The sequence below is a fragment of the Typopeltis vanoorti genome, chromosome 2 (assembly GCF_054136105.1).
Source record: "Typopeltis vanoorti isolate ZY-2024b chromosome 2, IOZ_Tvanoo_1.0, whole genome shotgun sequence".
Taxonomy (NCBI): Eukaryota; Metazoa; Arthropoda; class Arachnida; order Uropygi; family Thelyphonidae; genus Typopeltis; species Typopeltis vanoorti.
Window position 1 is genome coordinate 136,518,313 of NC_143550.1, and position 21,177 is coordinate 136,539,489.

A 21,177-nucleotide genomic window follows, 5' to 3' on the forward strand; every position below is an offset into this window, starting at 1 on the left:
TAGATCTTTTTACCATTACAATTTGAACTGTTTCATTTACTCATTACATATAAACTGTTATTTAGCTCTGAAGATTCTGGTTTGAAATTCAGCAAAATATAAGCTAACAAGTATCATTTTATAATTTAGTTCATTTGGTGTTGTAATACCATTAAAATAAGTTATGTTTAATAAGCACACATCGATATTATTATTATTTCGGGCAACTCCAAGGAGTCGACAAACTCATCAAGGGAGGCCCTAACATCATGTCAAGAACAACTATTCGACATTCACACAGTATCTATCATACTGTGTGAATGTCGCCTTGAACTCATTCACAGTCATAGCACCCACAACAGACTCTGGCAACTTATTCCACTCATTCACCACTCTCCAAGTAAAAAACCTAGCTCTAACACCCTTGCTAACCACATTCTTGCCCAGATTCCATGTATGGCCCCTAGTCCTCCCACCACCAGTCCTATTCTCAAAAATATCTTCTGAATTAACCTTATAGAAACCCTTCAGTAATTTAAATGTCTCAATCATATCACCCCTTTTCCACCTATCAACCAATTTTTGCAACCCAAAAATCTTCAACCTGTTCTCATAAGGTTCATTCCATAGACCTGCTATCATCTTGGTCACTCTTCTCTGGATCTTCTCCACTTCCTCCTCCCCATCAAGAGGAAACCCTGACGCCCATATCTGGGCACAGTCTAGATGGGGTTTTATCAAGGCTTGATACAGAGTAACAATAACTTGTTTGTCTCTGCTTGTTAAAGTATTTTTCAGCAACCAAGTGATTTGATGAGCTGATTTAGCCACTTTTGCGATGTATCCCCTAAACTTCAACTCCCTATCCACTAACACTCCCAAATCCCTGGCCTCGTCAATCTCCTGGAGTGCAGTTCCACCAATGTGATATACTGCTGCTAAGTTTTTCACCCCAAAATGCATAACCTTACACTTTGCCACATTAAATGTGGCATCTATATCGTTAATGAACAAATTGAAAAGTAGTGGTCCAAGAACAGAACCCTGCGGCACACCACTAGTCACAAGCCGTCTTTCGGACTCTACTCCTGAATAAACCACTCTCTCATATCTCTCCAACAACCACCCTCTTATCCATCTCAACAACCCTATATCCATCCCCATATGTTGCAGTTTACTGATTAGAATTCCATGTGGTGTCCTGTCAAAGGCTTTAGCAAGGTCCAATAGAATCACTGTAAACCTATTACCCTTATCCAGTTCAGCTGTCACTGTGTTATAAAACGTGAGCAAGTTACCGAGGCATAATCTACCCTTCACAAAACCATGTTGTCCCTCATACAGCATCCCATTTTCATCTATCCAATCCTGTATTTTTCTCTTAACTAATTTCTCCAAGACTTTGACAACGATTCCTTATATGCTAATCAGTCGGTAATTTACAATAGCAGTCTTGGAACCTCCTTTATGCAGCGGAACTATTTTCCCCTCTTTCCACCCTCTCGGGACTAACCCAGACCCGAGACTCAAATTAAACAAAGTGGTCAAGGGCACTGACAATTCTTTAGCCGCTTCACATACGACACGAGCTGGTATACCATCCAATCCCACAGATGTATTGACATTGAGGTTTTGTAATAGACTATTTACCTCCACTTCATTCACCACAATTCCCGTATAAGCTGTTGGTTCCTTCATTCCTGCAATATCACCACCTGGATGATATACTCTTGCAAAGTGCTCGCTTAGTAATTCCACTATATCAACTGATTCGGTTACCTCCCTACTATTGGCATTCTTTAAAATAATTCTGCCGTATACATTTTTTCTTTTACTTGCAACATATCGAAAAAAAAAAGTGTTTGGGATTCTCTTTAGCCTGCATGGCTAATTTTCTTCCATAATCTGCTTTTGCTTTTCTTACCACACTTGTTATCCTTCTGGCCTGCGCTTTATACCGTTCTTGTGCTTGCCGGTCACCTTTCTCCTTAAATTCCCTCCATAGTTGTTTCTTTTTTTGCAGCTCAAGCTTAATGGTGTTATTCATCCATTTAACTCCTACTTGATTTATTATTTGCACTCTAAGTATACAGTTAGGCATTGCCTCATGTAAACACTTCCTAACCGCCTCCCATGCACTATCAACATCTAGCCCTTGCAGTTTTACATGCCCTGGCACTGAACCAATCAAACTCCTAAGCTGGTCATACTTACCAGCCCGATAATTCCACATGTATCCTGTCTTAATTGTAAATTCTACACCTTTCGCCACCTCCCAAGTCAAGACCCTATGATCACTCTCACCAATTGGTGGCAACGTGGTCATATTCATTACAGCCAAATTCTCAGATGCAATTACTGGGACAGGCACTCTCTGACCCCTAGTATTTTCCATTACATGCTGTCGCAGATAGTTATCCCTTATCGCAGAAAATCCAATTCCTTCCTCCCATGTGTCCTCTGCTCCTTCCAATCAATGTTACCATAGTTGAAATCACCCAAAATAATTACCCTCCTTCCACTCATTTCTTCTATTTGCTTATGCATACTATCTCCACCATCTATTCCATCACTTGGGCTATAACAACACCCAACTGTATATTTTGTTCTGCTAGTTTCAATCTCACACCAAATAGCCTCAAATGTGCTCTTTTCTCTATCCTGCAGTTCCACTTTTATTTTCCTTGGCTTTAGCTCATCAGCAATCATCAATAACACTCCTCCCCCTATTTTATTCTCCCTGTCACTCCTGAACACACCATACCCCTCACATTCAATCCCACTAGCTATACCATCTTCTGTCAGCCATGTTTCACTAATGCCAATAACCTGTGGCCTGGAAGTGCTAACCAAGGCCAAAAATTCTTCCTTCTTGTTCCTAATACTTCTGGCATTAGTATACATGAATTGCAGAAGCCCATTTGTCCCATCCCTATTTTGATACCTTATACTAACTATCCCATTCTGATACGTAATCTTTCGTACTCGCTTGGGCATATTACACACATTCATACACTAATTGTCTCCCTAAAGTCTGCATATCTACTCCCCCCCCCCCCTTAATAACTCTAGTTTTTCTGATTCTGCACATCCACTTCCACTACATTCGACAACACCTTTTCAAGTCTCCGTACACCAAATCCATTAAAATGTAAACCATCCATCTTATATAAATCCTTTCGCCCATCGAACTCACTCCACACATCCACAAATTCTACACCACTCATCCTGCATAATTCACACATAAAGTCATTTGCAATTATGGCCATCCTTCTATACTCTTCACTGTCATACCGCGGCAACAGACTCACCATCCTCGCTCTCTCTTCGCTTTTGCTACCTCAAGCAATTCCTCCACATCCTCACTCATAGCCATTTTGTCTCCTTTCAAATCATTTGTACCTGCTACCACTATCAATTCTTTCACCCGCTGCTTTTGCATTCTAATTGACTCGCTTACATCCTTAACGTTCGCACCAGGTTGGTACGATTTTGTTAAACTCTCAACTAACACACCTCTTACTAAGGAATCTCCATACAAATATTAAAAACTTCTCATGTCGACTTGTTTTTGAAGAGAGTATGGAAATATTTTGATCACTATCAAGACAGCATACAAGTAAAAATAAAAAAAAATTTTAACAAGCAAACCCCAGAAAGAAAATTTGATAAATTAAAAACATTTAAAGTAAATATTTATAAATATTCAATTTCAACAAACAAAATATATTTTTAAACTAAATATCTTTTAACACAGGCCTGCACAACTTGATTGTCTTTGAGGGCCAAACCCAACTTGGACCACCTGACCAAGGGCCAGATCAATTTGGACCTAGAATCTTAGACTAGTCCACTGCAGCTAAACTTAAGTAAATTTGTTAGTAGGTCTACAGTAAATACTAATTAATATGCATATTTAAATTTTTTTTTAGAGAGCTACAATTAAAATTTTAATCAAAATTATTTACAAACAGATATAGCTGCAAAATTTCTCAATAAAAAACACTTAAGCATAAACATAAAGTTTACTAATGATTTCACTGAGAATATCACACTTATTCTCAGTGAAATATCAGTGACTGAATGTCACAATGTGACACGTTGCATTTTTTTGTTGCCACTATTTTATCAAAGTTTGGTGTCTTGTTGGAAGTTGCCGTTTTTAATATGGCCTCTAAATCGATATCACTTAAAGATGAAAGCTGCAACTTCATTTGCAGATGTCACTTTTTTTAAAGGCTTGTTGCTCACCGCTAAGGACTTTCAATAAATTTGTTGCTTTTATTTGCTTTTCACTTGCATCCAACTTGCCAAGGTTAGGATGTTTCGATTCAAAATGAAGTCTCAGGTTGTACTCTTTCGGCACAGCGTTAGATTGCAAACAAGGCACACTATTTTGTCCTTAAACAACGTAAAAAAATATTTGTTTGTCCACTCAGGGTTAAATGCTCGATGTTCCAAATCTATTTTATGCTTTTTTACTTAAGCTCATTGTGTCGAGATTGACAATATTAATTACAAAAAAAACTAATGATGAAAAACTCACAATAATGCAGGTTTATATAACAGTTATGTAATGTATTGCTCCAGCTACAACCAACCACTACACATGCAGAGTCTTAATAAAAATTTAATTCAATGCTAGGAAAAAATCATCTAATTTCATTTTCCCCATATGATTAAATAATTCAATCAGGTAGACAGGCCAAAAGAAATAGCATTGCGGGCTGTATGTTGTGCAGGCCTGTTTTAACAGATTCCCATGACTAAAGTAAAGTATCAAATCAATACTATTTCATAGTTACCAAATCTTGGATAAAGTGGATTGATGTCACATTCAGAATAGTCATAACCTTGTTCCCATAGTTCCTTGGCTAATCTGCATCCAATTTTTCTTAACTCAAATGGAGCTTGCTTACCATTCCATACATACATCTCACTACCAAAGTCAAAAACAATTACCTATATAAAAATCAAACAAAAAATACAGGTATTATTTGTGGGAAAATAAAAAATATTAATTTAGAAATGAACACATTATTTTCTACTAACAACAATACATAGACCTTTTTAAAAATATATACAATGGATAAGTTACACAGGCAAGAAAATTATTTAGTATAAAATTTTTGTCCAAATATTAAGAGCACTTTTAGTATGAACTGAATTATTATTATTACTGCACCCTCCATGGAGATTAATCCTCTGGATTAATCCGATAAAATCCTTTCACTAACTTAAATGTCTATCATATCACATCTTTTTCTCCTCTCCACCAAACTCTGCAATCCGCATATCTTCAATCAATCTCTCCATAGCCAGCATTCCAAAGTCCTGATATTGTCTTAGTCACTTGTCTCTGGACCCTCCCAATGTTCCACATCACAGTGAAAACCAGGTGACCAAATGTGAGCACAAGAGTCCAAGTGTGGTTTGACCAGTGCTTCATACAGTGGCACAACCACTTCCTTATCCCTAAATGTTAGAGTACTTCTTATTATAATAGAAGCATTGTGATGTATTCTTGCTGATAAAAAATGCCATGAAAAAATATGATATTAACCCATTTATACTATGTAGCTTGTGGTTGCCATCGAAAAAGAGCATCTAGCCATAAACTATACTTATTGGTATAAAAATGGTGCCTTTCCTAGCAGAAAGAAGATTAAATATGCAAACATATTATAAGGTTCATATGCTAAAACAATTAGCTAAAAAGCTGACCAAATCATCACAGCAAGCAATGTTATTGTAAAGGAAATTCACTGCAAATGAATAAGGGCCATGATTAACAGATTTTCAGAACAAAGAGTCTTTATGTGAAAGGATTTATTATGAGTCACATCTTATGCCACCATTACTTCAAACAATTTAGTTAGAAAGATGTCAATAACAAGCAAAGTATAACAGATATGCATGGCATTACAGCTGAAACATCAGACATTAAAAGAGTCTAACAGGGCCCAATCAGAACTGACAATACAAACAATTTCTATACACACATAAATTAGCAGTAATTCTGAGCATTTATAAAAAAAATTAAGAGATTTTCTTATCTTAATTTCAATATACTCTCACAAATTCTTCTACTCATCCCCACTAGCTCACTACACTGAAAGCTGCTATATTATTACTATTTTAAAAGACAGAATAACAAAAACCTTTGATAAGCTCATCTTCTGTTATATATTTTTGCAGTCAAATCCACTGAAAAACTGAATATGCTTATTTCTTCCCCCAAAACACACACACACCTCAAACATCTTTATTATAACTTATCTGTAACAAGAAGAAAAACCCTCCGACGAATGTACAAGGCATACACAAAACGAAGAGTTTTTGTAAGCGTATTTCCAATACTCAAATCCATCTGAATGGTTTCCTTCAGCTTTCATAAACACACAAAGTTGATGATTAACAACCATTCACAATCTCCAACTGAACTATACCATATGAACTTCCTCCATCACTGTTTTTCAAACAAATATTACAACTTTGAAATATTCAAGAAACACAGCAATAGGTTCTTTCTTTATTCTTAATCACTAACATAAGACAGAAGTTTCAATATATTTTACAACCTCTCATATGTAATATGGTGTGTGTGTGTGTGTGTGTGTGTGTGTGTGTGTGAGAGAGAGAGAGAGAGAGATTAAAGAATTTAATGACTAAGTTGAGCGATATCAAATAGAGAAAGCTATTTATTATTTGAATGCACAACTAGTTTCATCTTTTTAAAAGACTTCCTTGGGTGCATAACATGAAAAGAGAAATACAAAAATATACATTACAAGAGAACAACAGCTGTAAATTTATTTGCAAACGTATTGTTGGGCATATTCATGGGAGCAAGATCCCATGTACGCCAAAGCTGGATAGCTGAAGAGTGACAATCAAATAGGTTATAGCTAAGGGTGGTATTAAGATAGACTGGTTAGAAGACAAGTTCTGTTGATTCCACAATTCTTCTCTCCAGTTTCATCATAGTATCTATCCAAAAATGTTTTGATTTGTTCCGGATCACTGGATGAATGACAAAATCTTCATCGTTAGGGCGAGCAGAATTAAGAATGTGATTAGATAGTGCGCTGTGTCTAGTTCTGGCACATGTGATGTCTCTCACATGTTCTTCCATACACAATTCAATGGATTCCTCCATCTGACCAAAACTGGGAACACTGCATACAAAGATGATAAACTCCTGGATACTTTAGGCTGTCATGTTTCAGTTTAGGTGTACAGAGTAAGAAAGAGTTTGGATAGAGTCAAGGAAGTGCAGATTTTAAATTTCTTGAGAATTCTAGTTAACTTTGATGAAAATATTTTTAGATGCCATGATGAACCGGAGAGAAGAATTGTGGAATCAACAAAAATTGTCCTGAATCCAGTCCATCTTAATACTAACTATAACTATCTGATTGTCACTCTTCAGCCATCCAGCTCTGGTGTACACGATATCATGGCTGAGTGAATGCATTCAACAATACTACAGTATTCAGAATGCCTTTAAATGTCAGCAATATGTTTGCAAGTTAATTTATAGCTGTTGTTCTCTTGTAATGTATATTTTTATATTTCTCTTTTCATGTTATGTATCCAATGAAGTCTTCTAAGAAGATGAAACTAGTTGGTGTTCAAATAATAGTTTATTTCTATTTTGGTATCTCTCAGATTCCTGTCATTAAATTTCTTTAATTATGTCATATAGCTGAGTAAATCCATTGCATCAAATGTGTGTTGCTGAATGAAGACTGTGTAAATGTAGAAGGAATAGTTTGTAACTGGTGCTGGGAACAACAACAGAATACAGTTTCTTAAATGTAGAAGAGGAATGGCTTATTTTTATCTCCCATTTTAGAGACAGGCTAGATGTTAATCCTGGAGCATATTTCAGCACAAATCGGTGGGATATCAACTATATAGAAGCCATATTGTTATCTAGATTATTGAAGATTTTTCTGATCTTTTTTTTTTATAAAAGATCAGATGAACCATGGGGTAAGTTGTTCATGGCATAGTGGGAGATTTTCTTTAGTCATTTATACAAGAGTTGAAAAGAAGACTGATATGGTCAGCCTTATTTTCAGGTTATACTACCATGGTACTGCTTGGATGATAGTACTGGCAGATCTACTTTGATCCAGAGTTGCAAAATTCATATTGGTAATCACTGACCACCAATATGGTTCAACAACACCTCCAGGTAATGTTGCTTGTTGATGACTTTTTCCATCATTTTTAAGAGAACTGAGATGAGGACAATGGGAGAAGTTTGACAGCTGACAGTCCCCCCCCCCTCCCTTTTTGGAATGGGCTAAATATTGGTGTGCTTTCATGCTGTAGGACAGATTCCATATGAGAAGAAAAGTCCATAAAGACAATAGGATGGATTTTATCTTGAACATACCTAATGGACACAACTGGGAGCGGAGGAAGGAAGTGACACAAGACAGTATTCAAAATGTTGAGAATTCTTCAGCAGTTTTTCTCACAAAAACCAAGTTAATTTGCCTTGTCATCTATGTAGAAATTGTAGGAGAATTCTGAATCCTGGTCCTCACTACCCTCTCTAACACCTTGATAACTCCAAACAGATTGGCCTGCAATTTGAAGCCTTAGTCTTATCTCCTTTATGAAGCAGAACAATTTTTACCTCTTTCCACTCCTTTAGAACTTGGACAAATCTAAGACTTATGTTAAATCCCTAGAAAATTCCTTGCAGTGATATACCATCAAGTCTTATGGCTTTACTGACATCAAGTTTACTCAATTCCTCATATACCTCACTCACCTTCAGTGGTGCCTCCTCCTCCCTTCCCACTACTCAAATTCTGCACGATGTTACTTTCACAAGGATGAAAGAACATTTCTATTATATTATTCTCAGTGATTACCATTCTACCATTCTCTCCAACCAGTATTATCATCCTTCCATAATAATTTTCTTCTACTGGCCATGTATCAAAAAAAAATTCAGGATTCTTTTTTTGGCTCTGACAACAGATATGTCCTGCTCAGATTCATTTGAAAGCAATGAGTTTGCTGTTGTAGGTATCTGCAGAAGATAGTTCAAGCATTTTCTTCTGTGCTTCCTTGGCTATAGAATTAGCATTCTACCATGTAGTATAAAATGATGACTACATTTTATACTACATTGTCATTAATGTTTTGATAGAATCTACAACAATACCATTGTAGACATGCTTTCATTATTTCTTTATGGTGATATCATCTGGCTTCTGATTTTCTAAGATTTTGTTTTCAATGACCTTGAATTTTGTAATTATGGAGAATTGTAGATGGCCAGTGTCTGTTTCTTCTTCATTAGGAAAAAATGTCCATGACATGAAATAAGATTTCCTGTAGGTGCTTGGTATGCTCGCTGTTTTATCTTCTGGTGGAGGAACAGAGGTATCCATTACATTTGTTTACAGGCCACCTGTTAAAGGCTCTGGAGGTATCTTTAATTCTGTGTGATATTTTGACATGCTCTCAGAAATTAGCCCATTTTGATGTTTCTCTTATGTGCTCTAGAGAGAAAACAAGAGCATCATAACATTCAGGAATGTTGCAGCTATGAGAAGGTGGGATATCAACATATGCACTGGTGTTCTGACTGACACGTCAGAACACCAGTGCATTCTTTTTGTGGATTTTCCAATTTTTTTGGTGTAGTGTTTTTTTTTGCCTCCTTGTATGGGATGTTGTGCTCAGTTCTCATACTTTCAACCTTCTTTACATCCTTCCATCTTGGTATGCTAGGTGATATCTCCCTCACAATTAGGGCATTTCATTGTTTTCCTGCAATGGGCACAGATGACAGAGCTATGACAAACAGCTTTTGCATACTTTTGACATTTAAAGCAGCATAAATGGTTTGGAATGTGGAGCCTAACTGGGTAGTTTAGATATCCAACTTTCACAGATGGCGGTTTAGGTGTGTTGAAAGTAGTGATGATATTCCTTGTGGGGAACCAGGTGATGATCCCTAAATATCAGTATTCTTTTCATGACTGCCACTCCTTGATCTTTCATTTCAAAGCAGATCTCTTAGAGATATCGAGGAGGTCCCACTCTGATATTACTTCTTGAGATCAAAGTTTTTTTCTGAGGTAATTCTGATTGATATTCTCCTGATGGAGCGATGTTGCATGAAGGAAATGTTCTGATTGTGTCTATGTTGTTATAAGAATTTTTCTGAATAGAGTTTCTTCACTGATTCTGGAGATCTGCCAAACCCTCCAAACCCTTCTGGATGAAGAGTGATATTTTTATGACTTGTCATACTTTAGTCAAGTGTAATATTAAAAAGGCTGGTATGTTTACTGCTGCATGTGATATTTTTGCTTCTTTAGTGTGTTTTCAGTTGACGCTTCAATGGTTTGTGAACATGGTTGTGACTTGTTGAGGACCTTGATAAACCTAAGAATGAAATATCACTCATTCGTAAAGGAAGTTTGATTTAGACAGAGCTCTCCACCCACCACAGAGTGAAACATGAATACTCGCTCTCTGGTAAGCAATAGTTGTGCTCAGAATTGGAATGTCAGGGGAGTGGGGGTACCTTGGATGATACACCAGTGCAGATGTCCATTGGGTGCACTGCACAACAAACATGGTGGCAAGGTGTTGGACCCATTCTATTTATCTGTCTTGCATTATATCTGTATCTGTCTTCCAGATCAGGTGTTGGTCTGTACTGTGACTGGGAGGTCCCCTCCACCACAAACAAGTGCCTCACATGGAGTCAATGTATCTAGAAGGTTTGAGAATGGCAGTATTTTTCAAAATGACCTATGTATTGGATACAGAATCAAATGAAAAAAAAAAAAAAAACTACTATGTTTCGCCATGGCAAATATAAAATCGAAAGACTTCAGAATCAGCATGAGATTTAAAAACCTAATTTAAATAAATATGGCTGTGTTAAACTTCCCAAGATTTGTGTGTGTTATTACAATTTTTACATAGTCTCCCAAAAGACAGGCGTGGAACAGAAAGGGATGCCAGATATTAACAATGTTCAAGATCAATTGAGAGTACTGTAATTGGCTACTTTTCCACATCAACTAGACAGAGAAGATTGCACAGCAGAAGCAGATTAAATTCTATTGCTCGGCCTGGAACTTCACACATGTGAATGCTCTTGAGTCTGCTATTGATAATGTGGAAAATATCTTGTAGTCAGTATCAGACAGAAAACAAAGCTTCCAGATGTTGATTAAGGGATGCTCTCTATTAGGCTCTGGAATGAGGACAGTATGGCTTGCTGCAAAATCACTTGGTATGTGACCTGCAGAGAGAGAAAGAAAAGAAAGAGTATAACTAGAATGGGAAGAATAAAATTCTAGAACTTGCACTTAAGTTCTATTCCTAGACCATCAGGTCCTGCATTCTTTATCAGCTATTTTGTAATGGGGTCTGTTGAGCCTATTTTGGATGAGAACAGGAAAGGCATTAATGTTCCAAGAGTCACTGGTTTCCAGAGTACTATTGTATTCAAACAAATTTTGATAGTGTTTTTTTGAAAGGAGTCAAAGATGTATTGTGTGGTGGAGATGACAAGACATCTACACAGATTTGGGTGATAGTCCTTTCTTTGTGGAATTTGGTGAACTGTCTATTGATGAATGCAGTTGAAGGACTATCTGCCAAGTGCTGCTATATTCTTATTTAAAAATTTCTTTCTTCCATTTGTTTCTGTCTTTCCAGCTCTATCTCTATGATGATGTTTCTAAAGACACTGCTGCACTCTATACAATTGTGTGATCAATTCTATGAACTAGAGTCTCTCTCTCTTCATACAAGTTTTTCAATTTTCTTTTGAAGAAAGAAGTCAGTTTCTTTCCAATTCAGGCATACTCTGTTTTACTGCTTGTTTGAATTTTGACCATGTATTCCAGTTCCAGGTAACATTATTCCAGTCTGAACAGCGGGACTGTAGTTTGGCTAAAAAGATCAATGAAAAATAAGGTGGAAGTTTATGGTGTGAAACTTAACTCTACTTTTTTTTCCAAGTAGTGGATTTAAGTAGGACTGGATTATGATCTGATATGTTGATGTCGGAATGTTTAATCTGAATTATCCTGTTTAGAAGGAAAGAAGAAAGATAAATTTGATCAAGATAGGAATCAATACCTTGATTCATATAAATGTAAACCTGGATATTGGGGTTATGAATCCTCCATACATCTGTTAGTTGAGAATTATCAAGACATTTTCAAATGCACATGACTTCTGAGATGTCTGCCTATTTTGACTAATATGGAGTTTTCTTCATGTTAGTCAATATGAAGAAATATCCAATCTCCAGCTATGATGCAGTGGGCATTGTATAAATAGCTGCAATTCTTGAAAGAATTTTCACCTAACTATTCCATTGGATGGAGTATAAACATTTACAAACCATATTACACATTCATATTTCCAGTCTATTGTCAAGATTTGCCCTTCTACATCTCTTTGAATACTACAAAATGACCTAAGAAAAGGGGGGGGGGTGAATAAGAATGCTCCACCCATTAAAGTTCAAATAAGAAAGTATTTACATTAAAGTTTTTAATATCTTTATAGCCACAGAAGTATGTTTCATGGAGAAACAAACATGTGATATTATGGCACACCATGTTTCCATAGGGCTTCTTGTTTAACATACAAATTCTGTTTCAAATACAAATACAAATTTGTTACAAATTCTGAAGATAACTTACAGAAAGCAATTTTAGATCTAAATGAGATAGCCAAAGATTATGGTATGATAATATCAACAGAAAAATAAAAAAAAATATGGCCTTTAAAGTACAAGATCCAGCAAGAACTAAAATAGTAATAGATAACAAGATCTTAGAACAGGTGAATTCATTTAACTACCTAGGATGTATGATCACATATGAAAATGAAAAAGATATAAACGTAAAAATTGCAAAATATTTAAAAATAACAGGTGTAATTAACTCTATATTTAAACCAAACCTAGTTCAAAAACAAACCAGACTAAAAGTATACAATACATTAGCCCTACCAGTCTTAATGTATGGAAGCAAAATTTGGACAATAAAACAAAAAGACAAACAAAAATTAATAAAAGCAGAAATGAAGTTTATGAGAAAAACTGCAAAGTATACCCTATTTGATCACAAAAGAAATGAAGAAATTTTGAAAGAATTAAACCAAGAACCAGTAATAGAAAAAATTAAAAAATATAAACATAAATGGATGGAACACGTTCAAAGAATGAAAACAGAAAGATTACCAAAACAAGCCTTAAAGTACAAGCCATTAGGAAAAAGAAAACAAGGACATCCTCTTAAAAGAATCAACAATGACTTCTAAGGCCAGAACAGGCCATGCTATGCCTAAATCCTTGATATGCATGATGATGATGATGATTCTTGTTTAACTGGCCTGTGGAAGCCTTATACATTTAATGAGGCAATGCAGAAGGGAGATGAGATTAGCGAAGTGTGACTGACTGGCAAATCTTCTAGATGTTGGTTGAACCAAATAAGGTCTATATCTGTCAAGGAGCAACTGTGTAGCCTGCCATTATTTCAATTTCATGGCTATTGTTATTTATTTGAAGGCTAGTTATTTTCTTTTCATGTAGATGGTAATCATACTGAGAAATTTTGCATAAGTGAACTTTATTATTATTTTTCTTTAATTGTATCTTTCTCTTTTCCCTTTATCAGCATGAGATGATTCCTCATAGTCCATAAACTATTCTGAGCTATAACAGTCTTCATTTGACAATCCAGGTTTTCCATCTTTAGATTTTTTTATTATTATTATTTCTTCTCCTTTTTTAGTTCATCATTTAATTTTTTTTTTTATTAATATATATATATATATTTTTTTTTAATGATCTTGTCTGGATATTAAGTTCTTTGGGATGTCTCACTTGCTTTTCCTTTTCTTTAATTCCTCCTTGCAAAATTTTATTACATGGCAAAATTTATGGAAGTATACTTCAGAAAAGGATAAGAAAAATAATGGAAAGAAAGAGAAAAACAAGCTGGTGGGTTCAGGCAAAATAGAGGTTGTCAGAATCTTATTTTGCTTTAAGAGAAAGTAGTTGAGAAATCATAGGAATATATGATTTCTCAACTTGAGTTTTTTAGAGATCTGGAAAAAAATCATGACAAGGGGCCAAGAGAAAAGCTGTTCAAATCGTACAGTTATATGGTGTAAATGGGACATTCTGGAAAATTCTGATAAACACCTAGAACAAAAATATTAAAACAATTGATATAACCACAAGAAAGAACATATGCGGATATAAGAACATAATTTACCTTACAACTCTGCTACTAGTATGTTATTTATTTATTGTGGATATATCAATTGCTTTAATATCATTTTTTTCTAGGTGTTTATCAGAACTTTCTGGACCCCCCCCCCCATATATCTGAGTTGTAAGTCAGAAGTTAGAACTGAAGGTGATACAGGAAGAGAAACAGTTTGATGTGAGAAAAGAGTGTTCATTATCTCCACTGTTATCCATCAACTATATTGATCACATTATGAAGTGGTATTAAACCTGATATCAAAAGTGGAAATGTTAATCTCAGCTCTACTTTATGCAGATGATGTTATACTTCTAAACAAATCCAGTACAAGTCTGCAGGATTCCCTGGTTGTGTTTAATAGCTGCTGTAATAAATTTTTTATAGCAATCAGCAATTAAAAAGACAGTGATAATAAAAATAGACAGAAACAATGAAAAATTATCTGCATCCTGAATGGGAAACCTTTAAACAATAGGCAGATTTTTTTTTTTTTTAATTTGAAGATAGCAAATTAAATATAGAAATAGGCAACAGAATTAGAAAAGCAGGTATGGTAGAAAGTGAACTGAATAAATTTATAAATGAGAAATTTGTCAAAACAGTGTGTCAGTCAAAAGAAATTTGTCTGTAAAGCAGCTGCATACAGACAGTATTCAAAGCAATTTTAACTTATGGATCTGAGAGCTAGGTGTTGAAATAAACCACTTAATCAAAGACTGGATAAAACAGTACAAGAGTTCTATAGAAGAGTGAACAGATGGGATTAATGTCAGTATTATATTAAAAATGAGGATATTAGAAAAGAATTTGACATTGTTAGCAGAGCTAATCTCTGGTGATATGGTCACTTAAACAGAATGGGAAAGAAAAGGTTAGCAAAAACAAGTGTTCTTTACCAGGATGGCAGAAAAAAAGACCCAGAGGAAGAAAGACCAAGACTTAAGTGGATTGATACAGCAAGAAGTGCCATAGAAGACAGAAATATAACATCTGATAATAGTGACAGGTAAGATTAGAAAATTATTGATAAGAACTTATAATAATGTAACTTTTTCATGTAGTATTATCATAATATCCAGTACACCCTCTGAGGGTACATGTCAGGAATTTGATGGTGTCTTTTCTAATTTGCAAACTTTAGTTGCCATAGCTGTTATTTATATATATATATATATATATATATATATATATATATATATATATATTGTATGCCCACACTTCATCGAACCTGGTCTGGCAATGTGCCAAGAATAGTCAATTCATGCTGAAGGGGAGAAAGAAATAAAGGATGTATGAATTGGTCGCCAACAGGCGAAATCATGTGCTTTATAAGTAAAGTTTCCAACTGTTGTACATGGAAAATAGTTACCACTTTAAGAACTAGAATTTTCATAAAATAAAAACAAATTTTCCGACGTATTATAATAAACACTCATCCCACAAATTGCATTGATTACCCTATATAGGAATGGATTCTCTTTCTTCTGACATGCACAGAAGTGTCGAAGCGTCTCGCATCTGTGGGCGTATAGTGTATGTATATATATAATGTCCCCTCCCCACCTCTTCTTTAAACTAGGTATCCTGTTTAATTAATATTATGTAAACAAATCAAGTGCAAATATAGTCTCACCTCATCAGTTTTAAGCATCTCTATTTTTGGAAGAGAGCCCCAATATTCTTCATATGGAATTAATTCTTCTTTGTCAACCTTATATACCATATTAGTATCTACAATTGCTGCTTCATATAGCTAAAAGCAAAATGCAAAAAATAAATTTAAAAAAAACCTAGTACATAAGCAAAAAAAGTGATATGTTTCTACCTAGGTCAAAAGAAATGTGCACAATACATAAATTTGATTTTTAGTCAAATTTGTGTATTGTGAGCATTCAAATGCTCACAATACATAAATACAAGACAAGTATAAGTTTTAAAGACAAGTACAGACTAAAATAATGAGAGCTAATATGCTGCTGCTTCTGATTTAAGGATGCAGTCAGAATGACTACTGAGATGTAGTCAAATGCTCACAATACATAAATACAAGACAAGTATAGACTAAAATAATGAGAGCTAATATGCTGCTTCTTCCAACTTAAGGATGTAGTCCTATTATGGCCTGCTCCAGCCAAAATGCCATTGGCAAGTCTCTTCATGAACAAATCAGATAGTATTATCAGATAAGCTGAACAAATACTTTAGCAAATATTTCCATTCTTTTAGCATGTTCCACCCAAGTATGTTTATATTTAATTTTCTCTATAATTGTCATGGTTTAATTCTTTCATGTATGATTATACATGATAAATTCAAGAAAAGTGACAGTAGAACTCACTATTTCAGACAATAATATATAATATTAGGGACCATGAGGTGACAGCAGTTGTCTGCCATACTCTCATACGCAGATATTAATTAAAATTGCTGAGTCTCAGGACCAACTTTCTGTGACTGGCTAAGGATGAAGATTGGTTGACTGCTAGGCTTCAAAAGTTAGAGCTAAACAGCCTTGCTTACTCCCTTTAAAGAATAAAACATGTTAATGGAATTTTTTTTCTACGTGTTCTTAAAGTTAAAAAATATTGTTTAGAAAATTATTTTTCATTAAATAAAAAAATTCTATTTAGTCCAGTCTGCAGCTATTTTTCAGGCAGCAAAATCTACTTGCCATAGGTGAGTGGGCAGCACTCGCCTATGGCAAGTAGATTTTGAAGAGTAATTCCTTATAAACAGGAATTACTCTTTTTTTTTTTTCTATTCTTTTGATGGGTTTCCAGTTAATTCAACTTCATATAAAAATAATGTCTCAAAATCTTATTCCTATATATCCAATGTAATTCTGATTTTAAATTTTCTCCTGGTGCTTTTCAATGTTGTTTTTCTTTCTGATTTTGAATTAGTCTGAAGGAAACAAAAGATTGTTATAACTTTTTCGTTTCCAGTATCTGTCTGTCAGATTTCTTAAATTTTAATTAGTATCATTCCATATTTCTGAATAAAAATTTTAGATAAGTTCATTGTTTATATTTACTGTTTCTGTAATATCTACACTTAAATACTTCAAAATTTTATATGCAATGGTGTTATTTTATAAATCATGTTTAATCAGAAAGATAGGGCCAATACTACCGGTGGGAGGTCTCTTTCAACATGAACAGGAAGCTCACATGGAGGGAACAAGAATGCTATCTCCTACCTTATCAATCTTCCTAATCCTGGAAGTATATATGCTGATACTACTTCCTTCAAATATTCCTTGGTCATCTCTCATATCCTACTAATAACCTTCTCTTCCTGATGTTTATGCCATAGCATTACTTCAAGTTGCCTGCTCAGCAGTGGTATCACATATACCCTTTCTTAACAGAATATTCCATGTTTGACAAGCTCTTGTATGATCACTCATCCTTATCAATGTGGTCAACTTGGTTAATGACAAAGCCATACCAGACCCAATACCATTAGAAAAATATAAAGAGGATAATAATCAATATAAAAAATATATAAAATATGCAGCTTTTTTATTGTAATAAAATTAATTGATATAAATGGCACTACTCAAATCTATTGAGTAATGAAATTTGACTAACAATGTTAACAATGGTACTGAACTCTATGGTAATACACATCTGCTGGAGGTTTCCCAATTACCTATTGAATAATTCTGCAACTGTTTACTGAGCCAGGTCGTAGCTGAAGAAAGTTCAAATATAGCAGCATTCCTTGATGGACCTGTGTTTCACTTAGGATTTCTCCATGAGTGCAGGTCACAAAGATGCCTCCAACGATCTCAATCTTGAGCCTCTCTCTTCCATGTTATACCCATAAATTTGACTAGTGGATCTTCCCATCTTGTAGGTGGTCTTCCTGGTTTTCTCTTTATTCTTGGTTGCCAGTTGAGTATTCTATATGTCCATCTGTTATCCCTGAGTCTGGCTATGTGACCTGCCCATCTCATCTTGCTTTCATATACTACAGTTACCACATCTTTATGCCTGATCTCTTTCTTAGTTCTGTGTTTCTAACATGTTCCATTTTGCTGATGTTATAAATCCTGCGTTCTATTGCACGCTGAGGTGCAATAGATCTTCCCATCTGAGAGTCTCTTATTCTTTTCTTGTCGTGTTCCATGTTTCTGATCCATATGCGAGTGATGGAAGAATGTCACTATTAAATAGTTTTGCCTTTGCAAAGATGTCAAGATTTGGATCAGTAAGTGTTTCTTTTAGTCTGTTGAATGATTGCCATGCAGCTTTCTTTCTTTTTGCTAGTTCTTCAGATAAATCGTTATTCATTTTTATTGTTTGTCCTAAGTAATTGTAGGAGTCAATTTGTTCTATAGGGATGTTATCAATACATAGGTGACTGTCACTTGTGTAGATGTTTTTGATCCATTTTGTTTTTTCTAGATTCATTTCTAAGCCTATCTTACTGCTGTTTGTGTATATTTTTTCACCTATTTTTTCTAGGTCTTTTGGGTTGTGGGATATCAGTACTAGATCATCGGCAAACATAAGGATTTGTAGTTTTTCACCATCTATGCTTATTCCTCTGTTTAGGTCTATTTTTTTCAGAATATATTCTAAAGTGCTAGTAAATAGATTTGGGGAGATCACTTTGCCTTGGCAGACCCCTCTCTTTATATCTATATTTATAGGATGATCAAATAGGGTTATTCGTGTGGTCTGATTTTTGTTAATTTCTTTTATCATGTGGATGTAAGTAGGGTCCACATTTATTTCCAGTAAGGCACTGATGACTGCATTGTGTTCTATGGTATCAAAAGCTTTTTTAAAATCAACAACAGATCATATCCAGGTCATTTCACAATAGTTGTGAAATGACCTGGATATGATCTGTTGTGGAGAAGCCTCTTCTGAATCCTGCCTGCTCTCTACTGGAGTTGTCTTCGAGTGTGTTTTGGATTCTGTTCAGTATTACTCTGTTCATGATTTTATATATGTGAGAGAGTAGACAGATTGGACAATAGTTTTTTTTATGTCTTCCTTGTTCCCTATTTTGAATAGAAGTATGATTTTTGAGGTCTTCCATTCCTCTGGAATCTTTCTTTCTTTGAAGTACCACGTGAATCTGGCAGATTCACGTGGTACCAGATTCACACCTTTGCCTTAATCCAATTGAAAATAACTGGTCCACCTTGTTGGATTGGATTTCTTCAGCCTTAACATGATCAAGTCCTGAGGCTTTACCTTTACTCATTTTCTTAAGGGTATGTTCTATTTTTTTTGGAAGTACATCTGGTATATTGCTTGGTTTTGGAATATAGCAGCATGCAGGGAAGAAATGCTGAGATCTTGTACACTCACTATAAGGGAGGCATGCACAAGTTCAAACATCAACTGTATGCCCCCCTCCCCACTCTTTAAATTTTCTGCACTATGAAACCAAACAAATGCTAGTATCTGTGCAGATGCCAAAATTTTCTCATAAGGATCAATAAAAAAAAATAAAAAATATGAAAAATGCAACAAAAGCAATTTACCCCACAAATAAAAACATCAAAATGTCATCTAATAAAAACACACTTCAATTCATTTCACCAACATCAAAACATAACTGCTATTTCTCACTAAATCCCAACTAGTCCAACTGAGCTATCCCAACCACATTTGGCATGGTGCATTCCACAAAAATGAAGGAATCTGTATTTTTGTCAAATCACACATTCCCTGCCAAAAGCCATCAAACCTAAAATTCCCACTTTTCAATTTGCTCTCACTTACAAATTTTTTTTTTCCGCTTTATTTTCATTTGCTACTTTTACTGCTCTCCTAATTCAGACAATCACGCTGACCTTTCTGTCAATAAAAGTTGATTTAATAGTCTATTTAATGATACAAATTATGAGATTATCTTCCCAGGACACTAATGTTCATACCACACATGGGCTCCTCTTCTCTAATTTCACTGTTCAAGCCTGAAGGGAAACCAAATTGCTACCAGTCTCAAACACAAATAGTTAGTAGCTACCAACATCCCATAAGCAGGCAAAGAGACCAGGAGAATACAAGCAGTTTTTAGAGACAAAATTACAACCAACAGCTTTATACTAGTTTCATATGCCTGCCACTATGGGCCTCATGGTCGTTGGATCATCATGCACTGTTTCTACATCATGCATCTACTGAACTGGCCACTGCCATTCCTCTAATCATATATGAGCCAAAGAAGCTTCTGGTCAACATCATACACAATCAAACTCCAAACATACTGAACCAATGTTTCATTATCTTCCTTCATTTCATCTACTTGTGTTCTTTGGAACAGCCTTTCCTATACGTTTTTCAAGTGAGTACAACACCAAGCTTTCCAAGAAAGCTGTCAATGGATTATTTCTTTCTCCTCAAGCACTTGCTCAAATATAGCACTACTGTTATAGGTTTTGTGACTTCTCACATGCGAGATCAAAATATATACTGTATTTACTTGAATATAACTTGCCCTCGCGTATATATCTCGCACCCCAGATTTTACTTTATGAAAAAAGAAATTAAAAAGTCATATATTTTGCATACAAAAAAAGTTTAAAACTTTAAGAAATAGATAGTGAATGTTGTTATGGCAGTTTCAGATATTTTGGAATTCAGTTGAAGAGAATCAGCATTTCAACTCAACAATTGTTGGCTTGCCTTTGTAATTGCATCACATAATCTTTTTAATACTACATAGAGATGGAAGCAAACGTGGGAGTGAGGGCATTAACTTCTTCTCAATCTTGAATTGAGTGGGGAGTGAATTAAGATTAGGAGGCCATCATTAGAACTGTTGTGCAACTGGATTTTGAGAGCTTGGAACATGATTTTGCCAGAAATAATTAATTTAATTACAGAAGCATTGTCACTAAAAGATTCAAATATATCGCTTTATGAAGGTGAGAGGCTAATTG

At 35.0% G+C, this 21,177-nt stretch overlaps 1 protein-coding gene across 3 annotated transcripts in view; it reads right to left on the reverse strand.

The window, feature by feature from the left end:
* The window catches only part of LOC150109453 (uncharacterized), a 710,474-nt gene that overhangs the window by 96,681 nt on the left and 592,616 nt on the right, over positions 1–21,177 (reverse strand). For all 3 annotated transcript variants that reach the window (XM_090413228.1, XM_090413221.1, XM_090413233.1), the window contains exons 23-24: positions 15,901–16,020; positions 4,785–4,941 (exon numbers count right to left, since the gene is read on the reverse strand). In XM_090413228.1, the coding sequence (XP_090269354.1) occupies positions 4,785–4,941; positions 15,901–16,020 (277 nt within the window). The remainder of the gene's footprint in view (positions 1–4,784; positions 4,942–15,900; positions 16,021–21,177) is intronic.